The sequence below is a fragment of the Mixophyes fleayi genome, chromosome 4 (genome assembly GCF_038048845.1).
Source record: "Mixophyes fleayi isolate aMixFle1 chromosome 4, aMixFle1.hap1, whole genome shotgun sequence".
Lineage (NCBI taxonomy): Eukaryota > Metazoa > Chordata > Amphibia > Anura > Limnodynastidae > Mixophyes > Mixophyes fleayi.
In genome coordinates this window covers 171,586,485-171,607,841 of record NC_134405.1, presented here as the reverse complement: position 1 = coordinate 171,607,841, position 21,357 = coordinate 171,586,485, and the positions used below count along the sequence as shown (strand labels likewise).

Below are 21,357 nucleotides of genomic sequence, written 5' to 3'. Positions count from 1 at the left end.
AAATGCTGGATGGAGTCACCTCTTCCCATACAGTGATGGGAAGGTCAGGCTTCACAACCACCAACACCCTTGGACTCGCCTTGGTGATTTGTGATGACATCTCTCTAGAAGGCAGAGTTGTTTGCTGTGTTGTTGATGACAGCTTAACTCTCTTAAATTTTTTAGAGGGGTGGGGAGGAGGAGGGCTTAGATCCTTGGGTGAAGCTGAACCACTAGTCATGAACACGGGCCAGGGCCCAAGCCATTCCTTGCCACTCCGTGTCGTAAATAGCATATTGGCAAGTTTACGTTTCTCCTCAGATGATTTGAATTTTCTTTTTTACTAATTGTAGTGAACTTTGGCTTTTTGGATTTTACATGCCCTCTACTAGGAGATTGGGCATCGCCCTTGGCAGACGACGTTGATGGCATTTCATCGTCTATGTCATGACTAGTGGCAGCAGCTTCAGCATTAGGAGAAAGTGGGTCTTGATCTTTCCCTACTTTATCCTCCAAATTTTGGTACTCCATTATATGCAGCACAAGAGAGCGTACCCCTAAACCACACACACTTTGGGACTGCGGAAACAGTGAACGTAGTAATATAGATTGCAGTACCTAGCTTTTGGGGACTGCAAGAACAGTGAACGTATTTTAATTTAGCAGTACTAATATTTCTGGACTGCAAGAATATATTGCTCTAGAATTTTTTTTTATACTTTTTAAATAATTTTTATTTTTTTTTTATTTTTTTATGATTTGTTAATAATTATAAAATTACTATGGACTTATCAGGACAAAAGCACCACTGGACTCAGCAGGACAGAGCACAGGACAAAAGCACCACTGGACTCAGCAGGACAGAGCACAGGACAAAAGCACCACTGGACTCAGCAGGACAGAGCACAGGACAAAAGCACCACTGGACTCAGCAGGACATAGCACAGGACAAAAGCACCACTGGACTCAGCAGGACAGAGCACAGGACAAAAGCACCACTGGACTCAGCAGGACAGAGCACAGGACAAAAGCACCACTGGACTCAGCAGGACAGAGCACAGGACAAAAGAATAAAGCACCACTGGACTGATCACACAGGAGCAGGAGCACCAACTACCCTACAACCTCCCTCTTCCCTGATCACAGCCCAAATGAAGATGGCGGCCGCAAGCGCCGAATTTATGACATCCGAGTCTCGCGAGATCCAACGCGAGACTTGGATGTCATAGCCTTGTTTCAGATTTTTTTCCCGGGTGGAAGGACCCGAACAGTGCTCGGATCCCATCGGATCAGCACTGTTCGGGTGGGCTCGGATTAGCGGAATCCGAGCCCGCTCATCCTTAACATATACACATATATACATATACACATACATACATACATACATACACATACATACATATACACATACACACACTTCATGGTGTTTAGTAGCCTTTTTACTTATATTTCTATTCCAAATTTGTAAGATACAATAGAAAAAGCCTGCTTTTCCTTCACTATATCAAAATTATGCACTTCATAGGAGACCTGGTTTCCATTGACAATAGCATGAAATAATTCAGCCAATCTACTATATAAATGCCTAGTGGCGTGTGTGGAAGAAAAAAAAACAAGCTGCAGCGCCACCTGCTGGGCAGAGTTATACACTGACCTATATATTTCTTGAAGGAGAAGCGACAGTTGGGAGTGGTTGGTGGTTGCCGGGGGTGACAGTGGGGAGTTTTTAACACCTTAAGTAGCTTGATGAAGGAAGTGGCGATGAAGATGAAGGATGAGGTGATGGAGAAAAATGATGAGGTGGTGACATGTGGACAAAACCACGTTAAAAAAGGGCGCTTGTGTCAGGAAGTAACGCTCTTCCCCTGAGGAGGCCTGGGCTAGGCCCAAATGCATGACAAGAACCTTTTTAACACCTTAAGTAGCTTAATTTGACTAGAATGCATGAGTATCATGCACGGGTTAACTTGTATTATATATCTTTCCACAACAAAGAGTTAAAGTTGCACTGCCACCTACTTGTAAAGTTTCATTAACATGCTCCCTTCCCTTGTAAGGGCCCAGGGAGGCGGCTACATGGGCTGGGGAAAGACAGCCCATGTAGCTGCTCCAATAACCGCGTGTGATTCCTGTTCACCACCATCCCTCTGCCATCCACCATTTCTAAGTGGATCTAAGTTGATTTGCCAACTCTGTATTATAGACCTGACAGAGAGCCCCTAGAGACCCAGTTGCATGAAGCTTTAAAAGTCTTCCTAGAACAAAAAGGTATTCATTTACTCCCTAGAGAAAAGAACACTGCCTTACAAAAGAAAAATATTAGGGGGGGGGGGGGGAATTAGGAATTGGATTGTGCCATTCAAACTAGTCTTTTCCAAGCAACCGCATAGATACTTAGCCAAAGGTGCATATAAAACATGATTTGTATGCATCTATTAAGTGAGGTTTACATTAATAATCTTTTATAGCAAGGATCTTGTGGATGCCGTCTGCTTTAAGAAGCATTTTACTATATTTTATGTACAGTGGAGAGCTTTTGGCTCACCCCACCCTAACCTTACTAGGTGCCCAAAACTTAAAATAGAACATGTATATGTCTGTAACAGCCTGACTATTTAAAACTTGCTTTGAAAAGGTGCAAGCATTTGAGTCAGTCATACCAATTAAAAAGAGAACACCGTACTTTCAAATTACTTAGTAAAAAAAAATTAAGTTCTAGTATCTTTGTATTTAAGCAGAGTTGGACAAAGCCAGATAGCCATGCAAAAAAATCACTACTGGCACCTAACTTTGGGAGACATTTTTATTAATGTCAAGAATTCACATCTTTCCCAGTTTCTTAATACACTGATGGTGTAACGACCCGCGGCGGTATTCACAGCCGCCACGGCTCGCTTCCAGTGCCCTCGAACGTCCCGGCCGTGACCGGGACGTCACTCCGAGAGCGCCGCGTCCCGGCAATATAGGAAGCCGGGCACGCGCACGCAAATAAGTCTCAGCCTGTGGACTGATTAATGTGCAATTAAAACTGGCCTGTGTGTGATTTCAGGGATGAACCCCGATTGGTTGGTCTAAGTATTTAAGGCAGCCTCCCTGCCGGTTATAGCGTTTCTTTCGCAGTCTTGCTGACCTGCTCCTGTTTGCTGTACCTTGTCCTGTGGATACTCTGTTGGATTTCCTGTGTATGACCCCTGCTTGGATTTTGGACTCTGCCTGTTTGCTCATGACCCTGACCCTTTTGGCCTGTACCTTGGACCCTGGTACCTTGCCTGTGACCCCGACCTCTGGCGTGTTAATTGACTACCCTGCTTGCCTGTGACCCTTGACCTTAGCTATCATTTTGACTTCCCGCTGCTTTCTACCAGTCTCCTGGCCTGCCGCTGTGGGCCTGCATTACCAACCCACTGTTACGAGCCGCGGCGGCACTCATAACCGCCGCAATTCACTTCCTGGCTCCTCTAGCATCCCAGCCGTCATCTTGACGACCGGGATGTCATTTCCAGGTAAGACCAAACCGTTGCCAAGGCAACGGTCGGACGCTTGGATACCTGCAGCGACGCGTCCCGGTAAGGCTGGAAGCCGGGTGCGCACACAATATCTACACCAGCCAGTGGGCTAATTAAGGTGTATTTCTTGAAGGGTAATTACCAAGGGCGGTGGCTCTTTCAGGACAAGTGCTGATTGGCTGTCTCTTGTATTCGCCTCCCTGCCGGTTATAGCGTCCAGTTTGTCTGTCAGCTAACCTGCTCCTGTATCGTGTGGTGAAAACCTGTGGATTGATTTCTTGTGTTTGAACCCCTGCCTGGACTTTAGACTCTGCCTGTTTGCCAGTGACCCTTGACCTTTCAGCCCGTACCTTGGACCTTGCTACAGTGCCTGTGAACCCGACCTTTGGCTTGTTTACGACTATTCTTTTCTGCAAGTGACCCCTGACCTCGGCTCGTTCTTTGGATAAGCTGTCTGCCATAACTCTCCCATCCTGGGTTCTCCGCAGCCGGTGCACATCTCCCGACCCTCCGTTTGTCTGCAGCCAAGTCTGTCCCCACCACTAGGGGCAACAGTGAACACCAGACTTTCGGAGTAGACTCCGGGTTTTGTGGTACTGGCTGCTGGGGTTCCTAACACCCACACTACATCTGGAGCCAAGTCCTGGGGGCATCTGAGTACCAGTGAGCGCATCAAGCTCTAAGGGAAAGGCGGCTGCTATAGGTGAAAACCTCTGTCATCTAGTTCTGTGGGTTGGTGATCAGGCCAGCAACCTAACAGATGGTTCTTAGATTTTAATGGCTGGCTCCTGCATTATTTTGTACAGTCCTACACTAAATTAAATTATTTAGTTAAATAAGCCTGCAACCATAATCTGTTTCAGCAGGCTTCTTCTATTGCCTTTTCTAAAATTCTCAGATAGGGAGTGAGCACATCTTCTGATGACTTTGGCAGGAATCGCCCAGTGTCAGTTGCACAACCAATTACAGCTATGAACCTATACTTCCAAAATCTGACATGGGAATACATGAAATCTGATATTTTGTGAAAAAATTGCAAAAGAACAATGCTTAGCTATAGTTCACCAATTTGCTAATTTAAACAGTCAGAATTCTAATGCCTCTGTAACACATTTACATCTGGTTAGCAGATACTACTTTGCCGGTTCTGATTATTTCAAGTTTTACTTTTGAGAATCAAGGCAGGGACTGATGTGAGTGAGTTCTCTGTACAGCGCTGCAGAATTAGTGGCGCTATATAAATAGCTGGTGATGATGATGAAATAGAGTCCTGCTCAAAACCATACAGTCTCAATACATGCTTAACTCCAATGTGGAGCACAAGTACACTGACAGAGATTGGGGGAGGAGATAAAGGGTTTATGAAGAAAATAATGTACAACACAAGCTCTGCAAGCAGACAAAACAGCACCATCATAGAAAGTCCTATAGCAAGAAAATTTTATAAATCAACCCTTTATCAAAGATGTGCGCGCATGGTGTGCTACGACTCAAGCTGACCACATACACTCCTGATGTGTGTTGCATTTTCCACCCAATGTCTGGATGTATTTTCTACCTGCTCTTTGCTGTCACACTGTTTTCCTTGCAAGTAAGGCAGAGTAGAATGAACCTTGGAAGTCGTAGATCAGGCCTGTCCAACCTGCGGTCCTCCAGATGTTCTGAAACTACAAGCCCCAGCATGCTTTGCCAGTAAACAACCAGTTGATAGCTGGAAGGGCATTCTGGGACTTGTAGTTTCACAACACCTGGAGGGCCGCAGGTTGGACAGGCCTGTCGTAGATGGTTTCCACAGTGTATGCAGTACTATTTCCTAAAAGCCTCCTTCCTGGGGAACATGAGGGACTGGAGATGAAATCTTGATGAATGCTAGGGACAATATCAACAATGTGATGAAAGTATTATGAGCTTGGTGATGGGATTGAAAACTTTATGAGGAGGAGGGTTAATTATGGGATAAAAATGTGAGGAGGTTAACAGTGAATTCTAGCATTGTGTTACTATAAAGGTTACCGATTTATCCAATATAGTAGCTTTATATGTTATGATGCATTATATTTAGAAACTCATGCGTATGGCAAGCAGTTTTGAAAAATATGAGAAATATAAATGCAGTGTATAGTTATTCACACACAACTATTCTAAAATGCTGTAAACTAGCTGTATGTGTAGGCAAATGATCCTGTGACATTAACTTTATAACTACCCAGCTTCAAGTAGGGACGCAAAAGGGGGAGTAAGAAAATCTATAGCTGTGCCACAGTGATTGTAATATGTCAATATGTAGGTTCTCTCTTCAGACACCTGTTTGTGCATAGTGTGCAGGTGGCAAGTACAAGTACTCTTTACATACAGACATTGGTCCAAACACACACACCTTGACAAGAACTTAATACTTCACAGTGGGCAACACTTAGCGCAACCATATGTACATCCATTTACCGTTTACTACTACTACTGAAATGGTTGTTGTAAACCGGCTTCACATTGCTTACACAAAACCACGCTAAAGTCCTTGCTCCCAGTGCCATATTACATTGGTAAATTGTTGATGCTATTGCAATTGGAGTCTAGTAACCCAAATATGGTGCATAATAGTAGAACAGATTAATTTTGGATACATTATGTTAAATGATAAATAATAATAAAAAAAAAAAAAAAAAAAAAAAAAAAGGCAGAATGACTTGCATCATGCACCTAAAATGACTTCAAAACACAGCCATGGTCATGGAATACCTGCAAACCTAGGTTATAATCTCTTGTATCTACACTGATGGATTCCATCTGGGCTGATGAAACGAATGTGCATTTTTATCACAGCAGGTAACATTTGACAAACATGTCTATAAGCACAGTTAGGAACAATAAAAAACTGAACACATGCAATCTACTAACCAGTGCGGAGAACTGCCACAGTTAACATTCATAAAAATTCAAATATGGATTTTGAGAATAAATTGTACTTACGTAAAAAATGTTTTTCTAATAAAGCAATTTCTAAATGCCCCTTCACCTCGTTGAGTCGGTCAGTCTCTGTCCTGCTAAATTCTGATATTCCCGAAGCCATGATGATGGTCCCTGAACCAGCCTAAGAAGGAGTTAAATATCATCATAAGCTTTAGAAAAATATCAGACCACACACTGCAGTGTACACTAACGAAAACTTCGTGTGTGCAGTATAATGGTAATTTTCCTCTGTATACAACTATTCAAATCATAAAAATGTGCCTACCTTCCTCTAAATGAACCAAGTGACAACAACATTCATAAAAAAATAAAATAAAAATGAATAAAAAAGGAGCATTAACCTTATTCCTTCAGCCGTGGTCAAATACAAATCCTGCAGTATCAGATAAGTCATGGAAAGTAGAATAGCAGCATTCTGTTGAGGTTGGAGCTACAGCAGAAAGCCTTTTTTTTTTTTTAAACAGCTTGGTGAGTGTGAGAAATAGGACTCCTGATTGTACGCAGGCGTAGACCTGTACAGCCAGCATTCCTGCAGCAGTAAGGGAAAATGCAACGTCACTGAAGCCTTTAAAAAAAAAAAGGGAGGGTGCTTAACACACTGCAGGGCTGCAAAAATCTCTCATAAAAGGTGTTCGGAGGCCACAAAAACAGAACAGTTCAACGAATCAGCTGGCCATTTTTACACATATCTAAAAAAATAAAAATTAACACTAAAAAAATGTATACAGCTAGGGAAAATGTTATACAGACTTGAAAGTGTGGGCAGCACGGTGGCGTAGTGGTTAGCACTTCTGCCTCACAGCGCTGGGGTCATGAGTTCAATTCCCGACCATGACCTTATCTGTGTGGAGTTTGTATGTTCTCCCCGTGTTTGCGTGGGTTTCCTTCGGGTTCTCCAGTTTCCTCCCACACTCCAAAAACCTACTAGTAGGTTAATTGGCTGCTATCAAAATTGATCCTAGTCTCTCTCTCTGTATGCTAGAGAATTTAGACTATAAGCTCCAATGGGGCAGGGACTGAGTTCTCTGTACAGCGCTGCGGAATCAGTGGCGCTATATAAATAAATGGTGATGATGATGATGATGTATAATGAGCCATTACCTTGTAAAGTGAAGCAATGCACAAGGTGCTCCATCTGATGGAGACACAGTAAAAAGAAACTGAAAGAAAATACATTTTGCACACTGGGTTTTAGGTAACAAATTACATCAAGGGTAAATAGGCTTGTTTGTCCGTTAATTACTAGTTATTTTATTTTTGCGAGGTCATGGAAAAAAACAACCAGCATTAAGAGTCAACATGAACATAAATAAGCATCAAGTAGGCACGCAAAAGGAGGAGTAAGAAAATCTATAGCTGTGCCACAGGTAACACAAGAAAAGTGCTGCAAATGATAAAGGATTTTTAAAGTTGCAAAAAGGGGTTCCGAGCCCTGGTAAAAGATTTAGATGAATTGTTAAGAAAGTTAGCCATGTATTCTATATGTCGTACATGTCAGACTCTTAACTATGGTATGAAGCGATGGGGGGAGTCTGCTGCCGCCAGTCCACTGCAATTTGGCAGGTGGATGCCAAAAGAATATGCCAAGCCAACTTGTTCTGGTGGCGAGTCACCAAGGGTGCCCCCAGAGGTAGGAGGGAAAAAAAAATAGAAAAAAAATTAGGCTCCAAAGGCACATGACCTGAAGTACCGATTGGATCAGTTGTTTAACATCAGCCCAGAAACATGTTAGTTTGGGACAAATCCACCGTATGTGGAGGGAGATACCTTCGTGGGAACACCCCCGCCAACAGCAGTCAGGAGAGTCACAGTGTATCCTGAGGAGTCAGGAGGGCACATAGTACCATCGAAACAACACCTTGCAGACATTTTCCTCTATTTTGACGCAGATAGAACTGGAAGCAGCATTCTCATGAACCTGACCATTCTTCATTCAGTAGAGTTTTACCAAGGTCATGTTCTCAGACCAGTTTGTGGGTATAAAGAAGGCAAAGCGAGTTCATAGTATAATGTAGAAATGAGACCTTTTGTGAAGTAATGACGCAGGCAGAGATTTTCAAAAGTAGTAATAGAACGGGAGTAGAGGCAAGCTTTACCCGTTATGAAAATGGTGGAGCTGTAGGTATTGGTAGAAGTATTTAGAGGGAATGTGTAGTCTGGATTGAAAGTCAGATAATTGAGGGAATACTGCCGTGGAAGTGAGGTTATTTAGATGATGGACCCCCTGCGAGAGCCAGTGAAAATTATGGGAAATTGAATAGCGGTATTATTAGGGGGGGTGGGGAGAGAGGCTGTATTTTTGAGAAGATGAGTCTCAAACTGCCAAAGACCGTGAAATGACTGGATGAAGCAAGGAGCGTTTTGGGCACCAAGCCCAGGGGAGCCAGAAGAGAGAAGGTGAGAGCAGTTCCAGACCTTCAGCCTCAATACCCATCCAGACTCTAGAGAATTCGGAGCCACACCACAGAACACATTGAGTGGAGAGATAATAGCGTCAGAAATCAGGTATGCCCAACCCCCCTTCACGCGAGGACCCCTGGAGGACCTTAAAGCAGACCCAAGGGCGCTCATCCAACCATATGAATCTAGGAATGTGGAGGTGAAGAAACTTAAAGACATAAGGGGGGGTGGATCGGAAGGGTCTGGAAGAGGTAAAGTAGTCTGGAGAGCAAATTCATCTTGACAGCATTAATAAGGCCTATCCAAATAATGTAAAGAAGCAACCATGTGGTGAGGGGGAGGGGGTCTGAACAACAATAGTCAAGAGGACATTGCCTGCATAGAGCGGAATTTTAGATGTAGATCCCACTGGTATACCCACCATCTGCTGATTAGCCTTGATCCTGACAACTAAGGGCTCTATCATAAGAGTGAAAATAAGAGGGGAGAGAAGGGAACCCTGACGTGTGCCATTTGAGATGGTAAAGAGAGCAGAGGTCAGGCCGCTCGTCGATATTGTAGCCGATAGGGAATGGTATAGGGCAGAGGCACCATTCAGAAATTTACCAGAGAACACCATTGCTCCCAACATCCCATCCATGAAAGACCAATAGATATGGTCGAACGCCTTTTTAGCGTTGAGCGCCATAAGTAGAGAGGGAAGCTCAACACTACAGATGTTAAGGATCAAATTAACGACTCCCCTAGTATTATCAGGGGCTTGGCACACCACAATAAATCCCACCTGGTCAGTGTGGACAAAGGAACAGAGAAGGGGGTTCAATCTAGAGGCTAATATTTTAGTGTAGATTTTCAAGTCAACATTAAGTAATGATATAGCCCTGTAGCTAGCACATAGGGAGCAGTCCCTCCCCGGCTAGAGGATAACAATGATATTAGCACTAGTGGTGGCTGGGTCGAAGAAAGCCCCTTACAGGATCTTGATAAAGAATTTTGTTAGAAGAGGTCCAAGAACCCCGGCAAATTGTTTGTAGTATTGTGGAGTAAAACTGTTGGGGCCTAGAGCTGAAGAGGCTTTTAAAGATTTGATGGCCACCAGGACCTCAGTCAGAGTGATGCCTGAGGTCAAGGAGGACTGGTGCAGTGGCCTAATTTTAGGAAGAGAGGTGGTTATGAGGCACTCCTCCAAAAGTAGGTAGTAGGTACCAGGGGTCACCATGGAGGTTGTGGGGGGGGGGGGGGAAATGGGAAGATTATAAAGGAAGGAGTAAAATTCTAGGAACTCAGGGACTATCGCTGTCGGGATGATGCAAGTGACTGCCGAATTGTGTCAATGACTCAGGGCCTTTTTTTTTGGCGAAGCTTTCTAGCGAGGACCGAGTCAGCTTTATCGTAATAATGCTGTTGGATTTTTTGCACAATGGTAGCAGCCATACAGGAAAGAAGAGTGTTGAGTTGACCTTTCCATGAGTTAATTTGAGTAAGTAAGGCAGGGTCATGATGGGTCTGATGCCGAGAAAGGAGTGAGGTAATTTTACGTTCTAGGGAGGACATATCCTCCGCGGACAATGTTTTGGAGGACACAGTCAAACTAATCAGGTGGCCTCGAATAGTGGCTTTATGGGCCTCCCATATAACACCTGGCGCTATGTCAGGAGTAGAGTTATCTAGGAAGTAATTAAAGATAAAGGTTTAAATGTCTAAAAAAGGTAGGCTGATTAAGTAGGAGGGAGTCATCCAGGCACTACCTACCTTGCTGTAACGTTTTTTTAAGAAGGTCGAAGAGAAGGATAACCCTGAATGATCAGTCCAGGAAATCGGGTAATGCCTGTCTGAGCAGTTAATGACTTAGTTTAGAGATTATAAATGTTCCCATTTCATGTACATAATGTAATGAGTTTTCATTGGAAGTGCATTTGGAACGCACATCTATAAGTAGAAAGAAATAACAACCCGAAGTCAACTTATCATCAAAACTCCAACTACTGATCCAATCCTATTTAAGGTGACCATCAAGTGGATTACGTGTTAAAAAATATTAATATTGGTACATATAAATATATATTATATACACATACATCTTGGTAAGTTAGCTCTCAATTTAATAACCACAAGTATATGATTCAATATAGGTAGTCGCACTGTTAAGACCATCCTATTCGCAGAAGTACCGTGATGTGGCGCGTTACTTCGCATGTTTTAAAAGTCATGCAAATAAGATTGTGTTGTAGCATTGTGCTTGGTGATTTTCAACAGAAAAACATGCTTTATTTTATTATGTAATTACATATGCTGAAGGGGAAAAAAAACAAAAATAAACACTTTGTATATTTTCCTTGTTAAATTAAGAATTAACAAAATAAATAAATGCACAAATGTGGACTTGGCCTACAATAATTGGATAGGCTCAACATTTATGCAGCAAAAAGGTGCAACTGAGGGAAATACCAAAATACATATTCAAGAGACAATTTCATCCTACACTAGAGAGTACTCTTTGCATAAAGACTTCAGAGGTCTGTGGTTGTCGTCATTAGGTGGTCCTTGGCCAACCCAGGGGCGGATCTAGAAAACTACTGTACCCGGGGCGATTTAGGGGGGGCGATTTAGGCCCCGCCCCTTTCTAACAGTTTAGGCTGCCGACGGCTGCACAGTATGTGCAGGTCCGTCCAGCCGTGACAGGCAGGGACAGTGTGCTGCCCGGCTGCTCTGATTGTGTTTTACACAATCAGAGCAGCCGGGCAGCACACTGTCCCTGCCTGTCACGGCTGGACGGACCTGCACATACTGTGCAGCCGTCGGCAGCAAGTGTCTGCTAGGGGGGGGGCGATCGCCCCGATCGCCCCCCCCTGGATCCGCCACTGGGCCAACCACGGATGCATAAGCATTTCCTCAGGGAGTTTTGCCTTCCATCATTAATAAATATATGTAAACCAATGTGCCTAATCCTATTATATGCACATTGTAAGTGGTAGGCTAATGTGTACGTTGTTAGTTTGAGTATACAATTTAAGTTTTCTGAAAACAGATTATATTGTATTTAAGAAATAAAAGCGCAACGGAATATAGGTGAAAAAAGGCATTTTGCTCATTCATTTATAGTGGCCAAGGTTTTAAATACAGCAGCATAGAATGAAAAAATGGTGGAAAGGTCATCTTTTCACGTGTAAATCACTTAAAGTCCATACATAACCAATTCAGTACTACCATGAAAGTTCATATCAACATGACCTACATAAACAGGGAAACTGTAAAGTGGATTTTGAAAGAATAAGAGATTAGTTATAAAATTACAAAAGTTAACACTCACAGGGTCCTTTAACTCTTCGTTGTCTTTTGATGTTCGAGGTATTTTTAGAGGGATCTCATCTCCACATTCCGTATCGGAAGCATTTGGGGACTCTGCCAAGTCGGGAAACTCGTCTCGCTTCTGACCTCTGAACCTGATCTTGTCCAGTCTCCTTAGCATGTTCAGCACGGCACCTTTCTGCTTTACTTTAACATGACTGTTTATGTCCCTGCAAGGTGAGAAGTAGGAAGACATTTAGCAAACAAAGCTGCAGCATTTCAGTCTTGGCAATCCATGCTTAACTCTCCAAACCACACACCCTAGTAAAGCATGTGACAGATTAACACTGCCTGCAACAGTTAAAGTGCCAGCTTGTTTAATCTCCAGTGTACCACATAAAACTGTGATAGGTAGGCAAACTGGGATTTATCTGGCCCACTGGCACAGAATGGTGCAAGCAGGAATTATAATAGCCACTCACACTGAAAGTTTCACATGGCTTGTTTATGTACAGAAATACATGAGCCACCAAAACAGCGGTTTTAATTCAGCATACAATGAATCCAACTGTGTTTACTAGAAAAGATTTCTTGTGTCATGTTCAACTATCTTGCACAGTATTCCCTTGTACAGCAGCAAATCCCAGCTGTTGTGTGTCAATTTTTTTCCCCCCAGTTTATAAATAAGTGTCTAAACAACAAATCTGGATTTGCAGGACAGGGATCATACAGCAGTATTGTGAAAGCATGAGCACCTCAAATAGTGAAACCCTTTGATGAACACTCATGTCAGAACAAATGCGCTAACGGAATATGCTGCCACTATACAAACAGTAATAAACTATGCAATCATATCACTTGTAGAGCATTATAATCTGCATGTGGTCCTTTGCCTAGAGATCAAACCAGTAACATTCCTTCCTGCATTACAGATCATTTAATTCCACATGAACTTTTGATACACTTTGCAAGAGAAAATACCAAAGCTTTTGACAAATACCAGAAAATTAAAATTACAAGGATTTCTGGTTTTAAAGAAAACCACAAACTTGGATTATGTGGTCCCAAACTAACTAAATACAAAATACTTAGCTATGCTCCCTTTGGTACTACTAAAATGACAACAGTGCTGGGTGTACTAAATGTTTTAGCATTTTTTTTACCCAAGTCAATGTAGGGAAAAAGTCAGGGAAACACATACAGAATGCATCTTCTAACTTTTAGGGGCATATTCAATTCTCGCCGTTTTCCGCGGCATTAAAACTAAAACCGTTATTACGGTAATTGTAAGCTGGATTTCAGCTCGTGGCTCAGGGAGCCGCGAGCTGAAATCCAGCGGGAAAACTACCGTAATAACGGTTTTTATGCGCACCATTACCATAATAACGGTAATAGTGCGCGGAGCACGAGATTTTCGGCGTTTCCGTCGACAATTGAATATGCCCCTAAGAGACCTCATATTGGCAACAATAATAGGAAAAGGATATATCCATTAAAACATTTTTGGGTTGTTTTGAAGAAAATGTAAGGAATTCAACACTAAACAGGATATAAACATGAGCATTACACCTTACATTAATATACGAAGTTTGGTGTATTAAGGCACATTTATTTGGGTTTTCCTTGCCAGCCCTTTTTTTTTTTTTTTTTTTCTTGCCTTGCCAGGTAACGCTATACATTGCATTATAGTGCAAGTTATTTATATTCCTTGGTATGGGAGCAATGTTGGGAGTGATGTTGAGCAGCAGGTCAGTGACACAGTTATCTGACAGTACTCATGGTGCGCTGTCCACTGGAGGTTATCACTTGATGATACTCATTTACAATGTGTGTCTTTAATTAATATGTTACCATCACTTACATAGTAATACTTCAATACTTTTCCAACCTACGAATACCCCCAATCACAACCACCCATACACAAACTGTTGGTCGACTCAAACCCCCCTTTTGATATACTAAAACCCCTTCTATATTCTATCTACTCTTCCATATGCCAACGTAAACTTTAATCCCACCCCGTCCTTCACCTCTACATTCGGCCAATCACTTAACGTCACTCACTTCCCTTTTACCTGCATAATTATACAAATGTTATATTTCTGTTGCACTCAGTTTTACCCATAACAGTGCTCATTCCACTACTCACATTACTATCTCTTGCACCCCTTACCTCTTCATACCTGGAACCACCTACTTCCCACTCAGGACATTCCACCACCTCCTACTGGCCACAATCGCATCTCCACAACCAGCATCTATGAACCACAGCTCCTGTATACCACCTCAAACAGCACCCTAACAGCAACTAGTATAATAGAGATATATATATATATATATATATATAATCATACACTGATCAGTGTGTCTTGCATGTCTTGAGATGAAATACTTCCAAAAAAGAGAATCAACTGCCAAAAAAGTGCATATTATGTGTATTACACCCTATATTACTGATGACTTTTCTATTCCATATGTATACATTTTCCATGTGCGAATGATTAATTGGTACGCTCTCCAGATGCAAATGATGACTTAAAAAGCACCGGGATTGCTTTTTTTTTTTTTTTTTTTACTGGCTTGGCAACAAACATAACAAATGTCTTTCTTAAGCTGGCTACACACCTATGCAATCTTACTTCAGATGCATTTCCTGTAACAATTTCACCAACGACAAAGTCCTGTTGAGCCTGCAGATTCATACACACCTACACAATTTTCAGTCAGATCTGTGATCTTTATATCTCATAATCATCTGCTCAAAAGACAGAAACTCTGTACAGATATCAGCCTACACTGCTGGTCACGAGTATGTACACATTTACGTTAATCGTGATTTCTAGGAAGTTTTGAAAACCAAATAGACAGATGCAATGTATTTTTGTAAGAAAACATGATGGTGGGAACATACTTGTCATATGCGAAATGACGGTTGTAAAAAGTGTAATAAGACCAGGAGTGATACTATACTACAGGCGACAAGAAAATAGTGTAAATATATGGGTGATGCAGCTGTGGCCTATAAAACTTAAGATTTAATGTTAACTCTTGCATTAACTTGTCACTTACAGAAACAGCTATTTTAACTCCTAGCATTGTACGCAATGTTATTTTATAATACATTGTTAGCTCATATCTTACACCCAACACTGATCAGTTGCCACTGGGCAGGAAGCAATCTCAACTGGCTTGTATCCAGAAATGTTAGACAAGACAGCGGCCACTCCTCTTGCTCTGCTTTCCAGAACAGAAAGTAAATATCAGGCCTGAATGTACACCTGCAACAGTGGCTTGAAAAACAAACATTTTTTTTCAGTTCTGTATTAGCAAAGCAATGTTAAATAAATTAACAAAATTATTATTTTACATCTAGCATCTAGGATGTGCCGAGCGCGGGCTTATTTTTCTCTGGTTTTGTTTTAAAATATTGCCTTTTTGTCACAGCAGCTGTCCATCAAGCCTATTTAAGGCACATTTGGGTGTGGCTCACAAGCCAGCCCTTGCTAGATGTAAACCCCTATACCTGGGAGGTGAGTGCATCTGATTCTAACTGCTTTTTAATGGTGTTTAAAGCATATAGGTCAGTGTAGGAGCTGCATATAATGAGGTTCCCTTGACGTTTGGATGCAGGCTTAAGTCTTTTGCTCAAAATATGAACGAATACCTCATGTTTTCTTTTTGCTAGACACACACAGATATGCAGTTTAAAGGATAAGCGCTGACAACTGTCTTTTTGTTTTGTATACATATATGGGCATTTATATTGCCTCGCAGCTGGTACCACATACAATATGGGATATACCGAGCGCGGGCTTATTGCCAAGCAGCTGGTACCATATATATTGTGGGATGTGCCGAGCGCGGGCTTATTTTTCTCAGGTACTGAAGTTCATCCCAATGGTGTTCGATTGGAATAAGGTCAGGGCTCTGCGTAAGCCGGTCAAGTTCTTTCACACCGAACTCAAACCCTGTCTGTGTCCCAGTGCACAAAGCAAGGACTACAGTCTTGGTGGAATAGAAAAGGGCCTTCCCCAAACTGTTACCACAAAGTTGGAAGCATAGCATTGTCCAAAATAACTTGGTATGCTGAAGCATTAAGATTGCCTTGCACTGGAAATAAGGGGCCTAGCCCAAACCCTGAAAAACAGCCCCATACCATTATCCATCCTCCACCAAACCTCACAGGTGGCATAATGCAGTCAGGAAGGTAACGTTCTCCCGGCATTTGCCAAACCCAGACTCGCCAATCTGACTGCCAAGCAGAGAAGCACGATTCGTCACCACACAGAACAGGTTTCCACTGCTCCACAATCTAGAGTCGGTGTGCTTTACACCACTCCATTCAACGCCTGGCACTGGTCATAGTGAAGTGAGGCTTGCATGCAGCTGCTCGCCCATGGAAACCTATTTCATTAAGCTCCTGCCGCACAGTTTTTGTGCTTACATTAATGCCAGTGGAAGTTTGTTTTGGAACGCTTCAGCTATGGAACCAGAGCGTTGGCGACTTTTATGCACCATCTGCCTTGGCAGTCGTTGACCCCGCTCTGTGATTTTATGTGGTCTTCCACTTCATGGCAGAGTTACAGTTGTTCCTAAACGCTTCTACTTTCTAATAATATCACTTAAAGTTGACCGTGGAATATCCAGCAGGGATGAAATTTCACGAACCGCCTTATTACAAAGGTGGCATACTAATACAATGCTTGAACTGAGCTCTTCAGAATGACCCATTTTTTATCACAAATGTTTGCAAATGACTGCATGGCTCGGTGCCTGATTTTCTACTCCTCTGACAACGGGTCTTATTGAAACACCTCAATTCAATAATTAACAGGTGTGGCCAAATAATTTGTTCTCGCCCATCAGTGCCTGACCTCAAAAATGCTCTATAGAATGAATGGGCACAAACTCCTACAGAAACACTCAAACATCTTGTGGAAAGCCTTCCAAGAAGAGTGGTAGCTGCCATCACTGCAAAAGGGGCTCCAACTCCTCATTAAAGTATATGTATTTGAATAAAATGTCATTTTGTAACATTGCCCATTTGGGTCTATTTGCACATTTCTCCCTTTAAAATAAATAAAAATATATACACACACACATATATATACATATATATATATATATATATATATATATATATATATATATATATATATATATATATATATATATATATATATATATATATATATATATATATATACATATATACACATATATACACACACACACACACTTCATTTGCGACAATTCATTAATTTGTGATGAGAGTGGATTTAACAAAGCCTGAGATGCCATTTAGTTCAGGAGCTGAAGACTTTACATTGTGGATTTACTTGTTCTGAGCAAGAAACAAGCTGTTGTGCTTGGTTATCAATCATGTTGGGCTTTAAGTGGCTGCCTCCATTATCCTACAATAAGCTTTTAGACAGGATATGTATATAAAAAAATAAAAATAAAGAAGTTATATTTGTGAAAAGCTATTGCCAGAGCTACAATCCAGGATTGAAAACATGCCAACACAGCCCACATATATCTACCAGTAATATGGGAAATAAACAATCATACAGTGAAACACAGAAGTATAGAGTTCCCTGCCCAGCACTACAAGTCTAATGTAAAATAGAAAATAAGGGGACATGAAAGAAGAATGTTAGAGCGCGAGAGGTCTTCCCTTATAGAGAAATTTAAATTGTTGCTTTAATTGTTCTAGAACATCAAGGGTAGCATTTCAGAGTTTTTTGCATGCCACTGGTGGCACTGGGACTTGACTCTTATTACATCTGCAGACCGAAACCGTGTAATGAATTGATAGGTGGAAAATATAATGCTCTACTGCCTGCTACCTGCTAAACAGACTGGGCACAAATTCATTAGGGATTCTCATGATACAAAAGCAAGGGGGGGGGGGTCAAGCAAAAACAAAACAAAAACCACTTTATTAAAAGTGATTAGGTTTTTATATGCAGTCTTTCCACCAACCATGAAGTAACAGATAAAACATACAGATTATCTTATCACTGATACTGATTTTAAGGAAATAGTAACCATATACATTTAAAATGCAGAAGCAAATACCATCACCAATTGGTGCAAAATTATTTACGTGCTGCAAAAAAAAAAAAATAGTAATAGCACAACAATTGTGGTAAACTACACAAAAGTAATTACTGAAAATAAGCAAAAAAAAATCCAAAAACTATATTAAAAGAAATGTTTAAAAAAAAAAAAAAAAAAAAACGTGCTAGAGTGTGTTGTATATTTGCAAACTATTATTGGCTGCTTCACTTGTAAAATGTCTTCAGTTTTTCAAATACTTTATATAATCTCACATTAAGGGACTTTCAAAGTACAACATAATTATTTGGTTCTGAAAACTTACATTTCATGCTTTGTATACATGGATACATCAGGCTCTTATGTTATGTTAGAGACCTACACACATGGCTCAAACATTGCTATTCTTTGTACCAAGGTGCGACCAGTATGAATGACCTCAAAGGCCTTCTATCAAGTGATTATAGGTTATTCCTTTATCATTTTAAAGGGACAAGTGCATTTTAATTAACATCCATATAATAATATTCATATGTTGGAAAGAGATACCTTTTGTGCAACACATCCAGAAAGCAAAAAGAAAAAAAATAGGAGTATAGCCTATATATTTTTCTTCATTTTTACCCGATTACATGACAAACAGGCCTCTCCTCTCACAACTCTACCAGCTTCCTCAAACTCTCTCTCTCTCCATCCTCCCAAAATCAGCAGAGATTTTAGTAAAAAATCTTGCGCCCACAGTGTTCTGAGGAACATCACGGTTAAGTGAATTTCCCCCTTTAATGTGTCAGGTTTGGTTTTTATTTCATTAAGAACACAAAAACAGAACATTATTAAATGGAACTTAAAATGAAAAAAGTTGCAATGCTTATTAAATAAAAATGGAGGTAGCAAATTAGCACAGGGAAAAAACGTAAATGCAAAACACTTTTCTTAAAAAACAAAAAACAAATACAAAACAGAATCAGCATAGACAATTCATCAGTATAAAGATTGAGTCCTTAAAATTGACCATTACTAAAATAATTCCAATATCTCCTTTCCTCTGCATGGTCAATGAAAGAAGCGTATTGGTATGCTATCATATATTGCAACGGTTTTATTGTCCTTTTGTTGAAAAACACTTCTAGTACTGAATAGAATAACTTTTACTTAGAACATAGCAGAGATTTAGCAAGATCACTAAGCTGGTTACGATTTTCCACACGTACATTGGATACATGACAATGTTATATGGATTCCTTAGAAGACATTATCTCTATAGTTCCTTATTGAGCTGAAATCTATGGAAAACACATTTACACATTTTATGTGGCTGGTTCCACTGGTTGCAAATTGGTAAAATGGTCTGTGAAACATCCATTATTAAAAGAATATAATTTCGTTTACAAAAAAACAAAGCACTTAGAGTGACCACATCTATTGTCCTTTGTAATCAAAGCATCTGTGGGCTGTGTAATAAGCCCTGTCTGACTAGTTGTATGTGACCCCAGGCATTTCCAGATGGACTATTCAAACTAGGTCATACTTGCCAACTCTCCCGGAATGTACGGGAGACTCCGGCATTTTGCGAGAGTCTCACGGACTCCCGGGAGAGTGTGGCAATCTCCCGCATCTGGCAGAATTCTGCCCACTTCCTAGTGAAGTGGGCAGAATTGGGTCCAAAACGCCGCGATTCAACGGGAATCGCAGTGTTTCGCCAAAATGACACACATTTGAGGCCCCGCCCCCATCACGCCCACCTCCCCCGGCAGGCTCCCGGAAGCCAACTTCAGCAAGTTGGCAAGTATGAACTAGGTCACACAATACAAAAAAAAAAAAACACACACAACCAATCTTCTGAACCAGCATAAAACCATAACCACCGGGGCCCATGGAGATGAGGCCCATTGCATGGCAGATGCAGAGGTTCAGGGGGCTCCAGTTTCTTCCTCCCCGCACCGGGGGCCCATGGTTCACTAGATCCGCTACTGCTTACACACAGTGATTGCTGGAACCATTTAACATATCTTTACGAGTGATCATGACCACATGATTATATTATTTCCCAAGTACTCCGATTAGACCATAATCATGAAAAGGCCCAAGCTGCAGACCCTGTCTCTTGCTTGGTGCATGCGCATTTGCAATTTCTACAGGCATTGTAACATTCCCTGCGCTGCGACTTTACTATTTCCAAACTGTATCGGACAGAGAACCTGTTGATTCATGCATAGTAAGATGGAAGATCATGCTGTAAGCAATTTATAGCAGTTGATATATATTGGCTGCTGAAAGCACACATTAAGACATTTTGTAAAACATTCATTAAAGCAGAGTTGTTAGTCCCACATAAAATCATAACGGGGTAAAAAAAAAAACAAAGAATTTTATAATCTACCATGAGAAAACTATTAAGTAAATCTACATTGCATGTAAATTCTGTATTTTCTACTTACTCAGCATCTTAACTGATGAAATAATGGTAAAAGATTCATATTTACTAAAGTTTCTAACAACTTGCAACAATATTAATCGTGAAAACCACTGTAATACAAGCACTACAGCCAATTGTGGCGATTGTATAATTTAGCAATCTATTTTGTGTGTTGAATGAAGGCAATTTAATGATTTTCAGAGGCAACATGTTATCACAACAATACAATTGCAGCGACAATAACTGTATTGATTGATGATGGGGTGAGGTTAGATTGGTTGGTGTTTCAATGCTGAAGTGGATAATGGGAAAACCCAGCAACGTTCTTGTTTGCTGTGAAAGCATTTAGCATTTTATTCATCTAAATATACAGAATAGCCACAAAAGGGCTGCACGGTTTTGTCACTTTCTATTCCAGAATTATGTTTCTCATTGATTTAAAATAAAAACTTAATTACAGTAAAAACTAGTGCAATAGTTCTCAGCCTGACGACGCAACACCTGCCAAATAATTTATTTTTAGTGACACAGCAATGTGAAAGTCGTAAAGCTGCAGTACCACTTAGTACAAGAAAAAAAAAAAATTCCCCAGGCTCCTCTACTCCTCGTACAGCCCTAGCTGAAAACCAGTTGTGTGTGAGCAGAAAGACCAAAACACAAGACGTGATTAAGAGATTGTGGCTTGTGATTGGTTCTCTTAATCAAACACCCTCTGCTACAATTTAAACGTACTTGTTAGTT

The 21,357-nt window shown here is 41.1% G+C and overlaps 1 protein-coding gene across 2 annotated transcripts in view; it reads right to left on the bottom strand.

The window, feature by feature from the left end:
- Positions 1-21,357, bottom strand: part of GRAMD4 (GRAM domain containing 4) — an 83,427-nt gene that overhangs the window by 57,011 nt on the left and 5,059 nt on the right. For both annotated transcript variants that reach the window (XM_075208857.1, XM_075208858.1), the window contains exons 2-3: positions 12,163-12,370; positions 6,453-6,573 (exon numbers count right to left, since the gene is read on the bottom strand). In XM_075208857.1, coding sequence (XP_075064958.1) covers positions 6,453-6,573; positions 12,163-12,370 — 329 coding nt within the window. The remainder of the gene's footprint in view (positions 1-6,452; positions 6,574-12,162; positions 12,371-21,357) is intronic.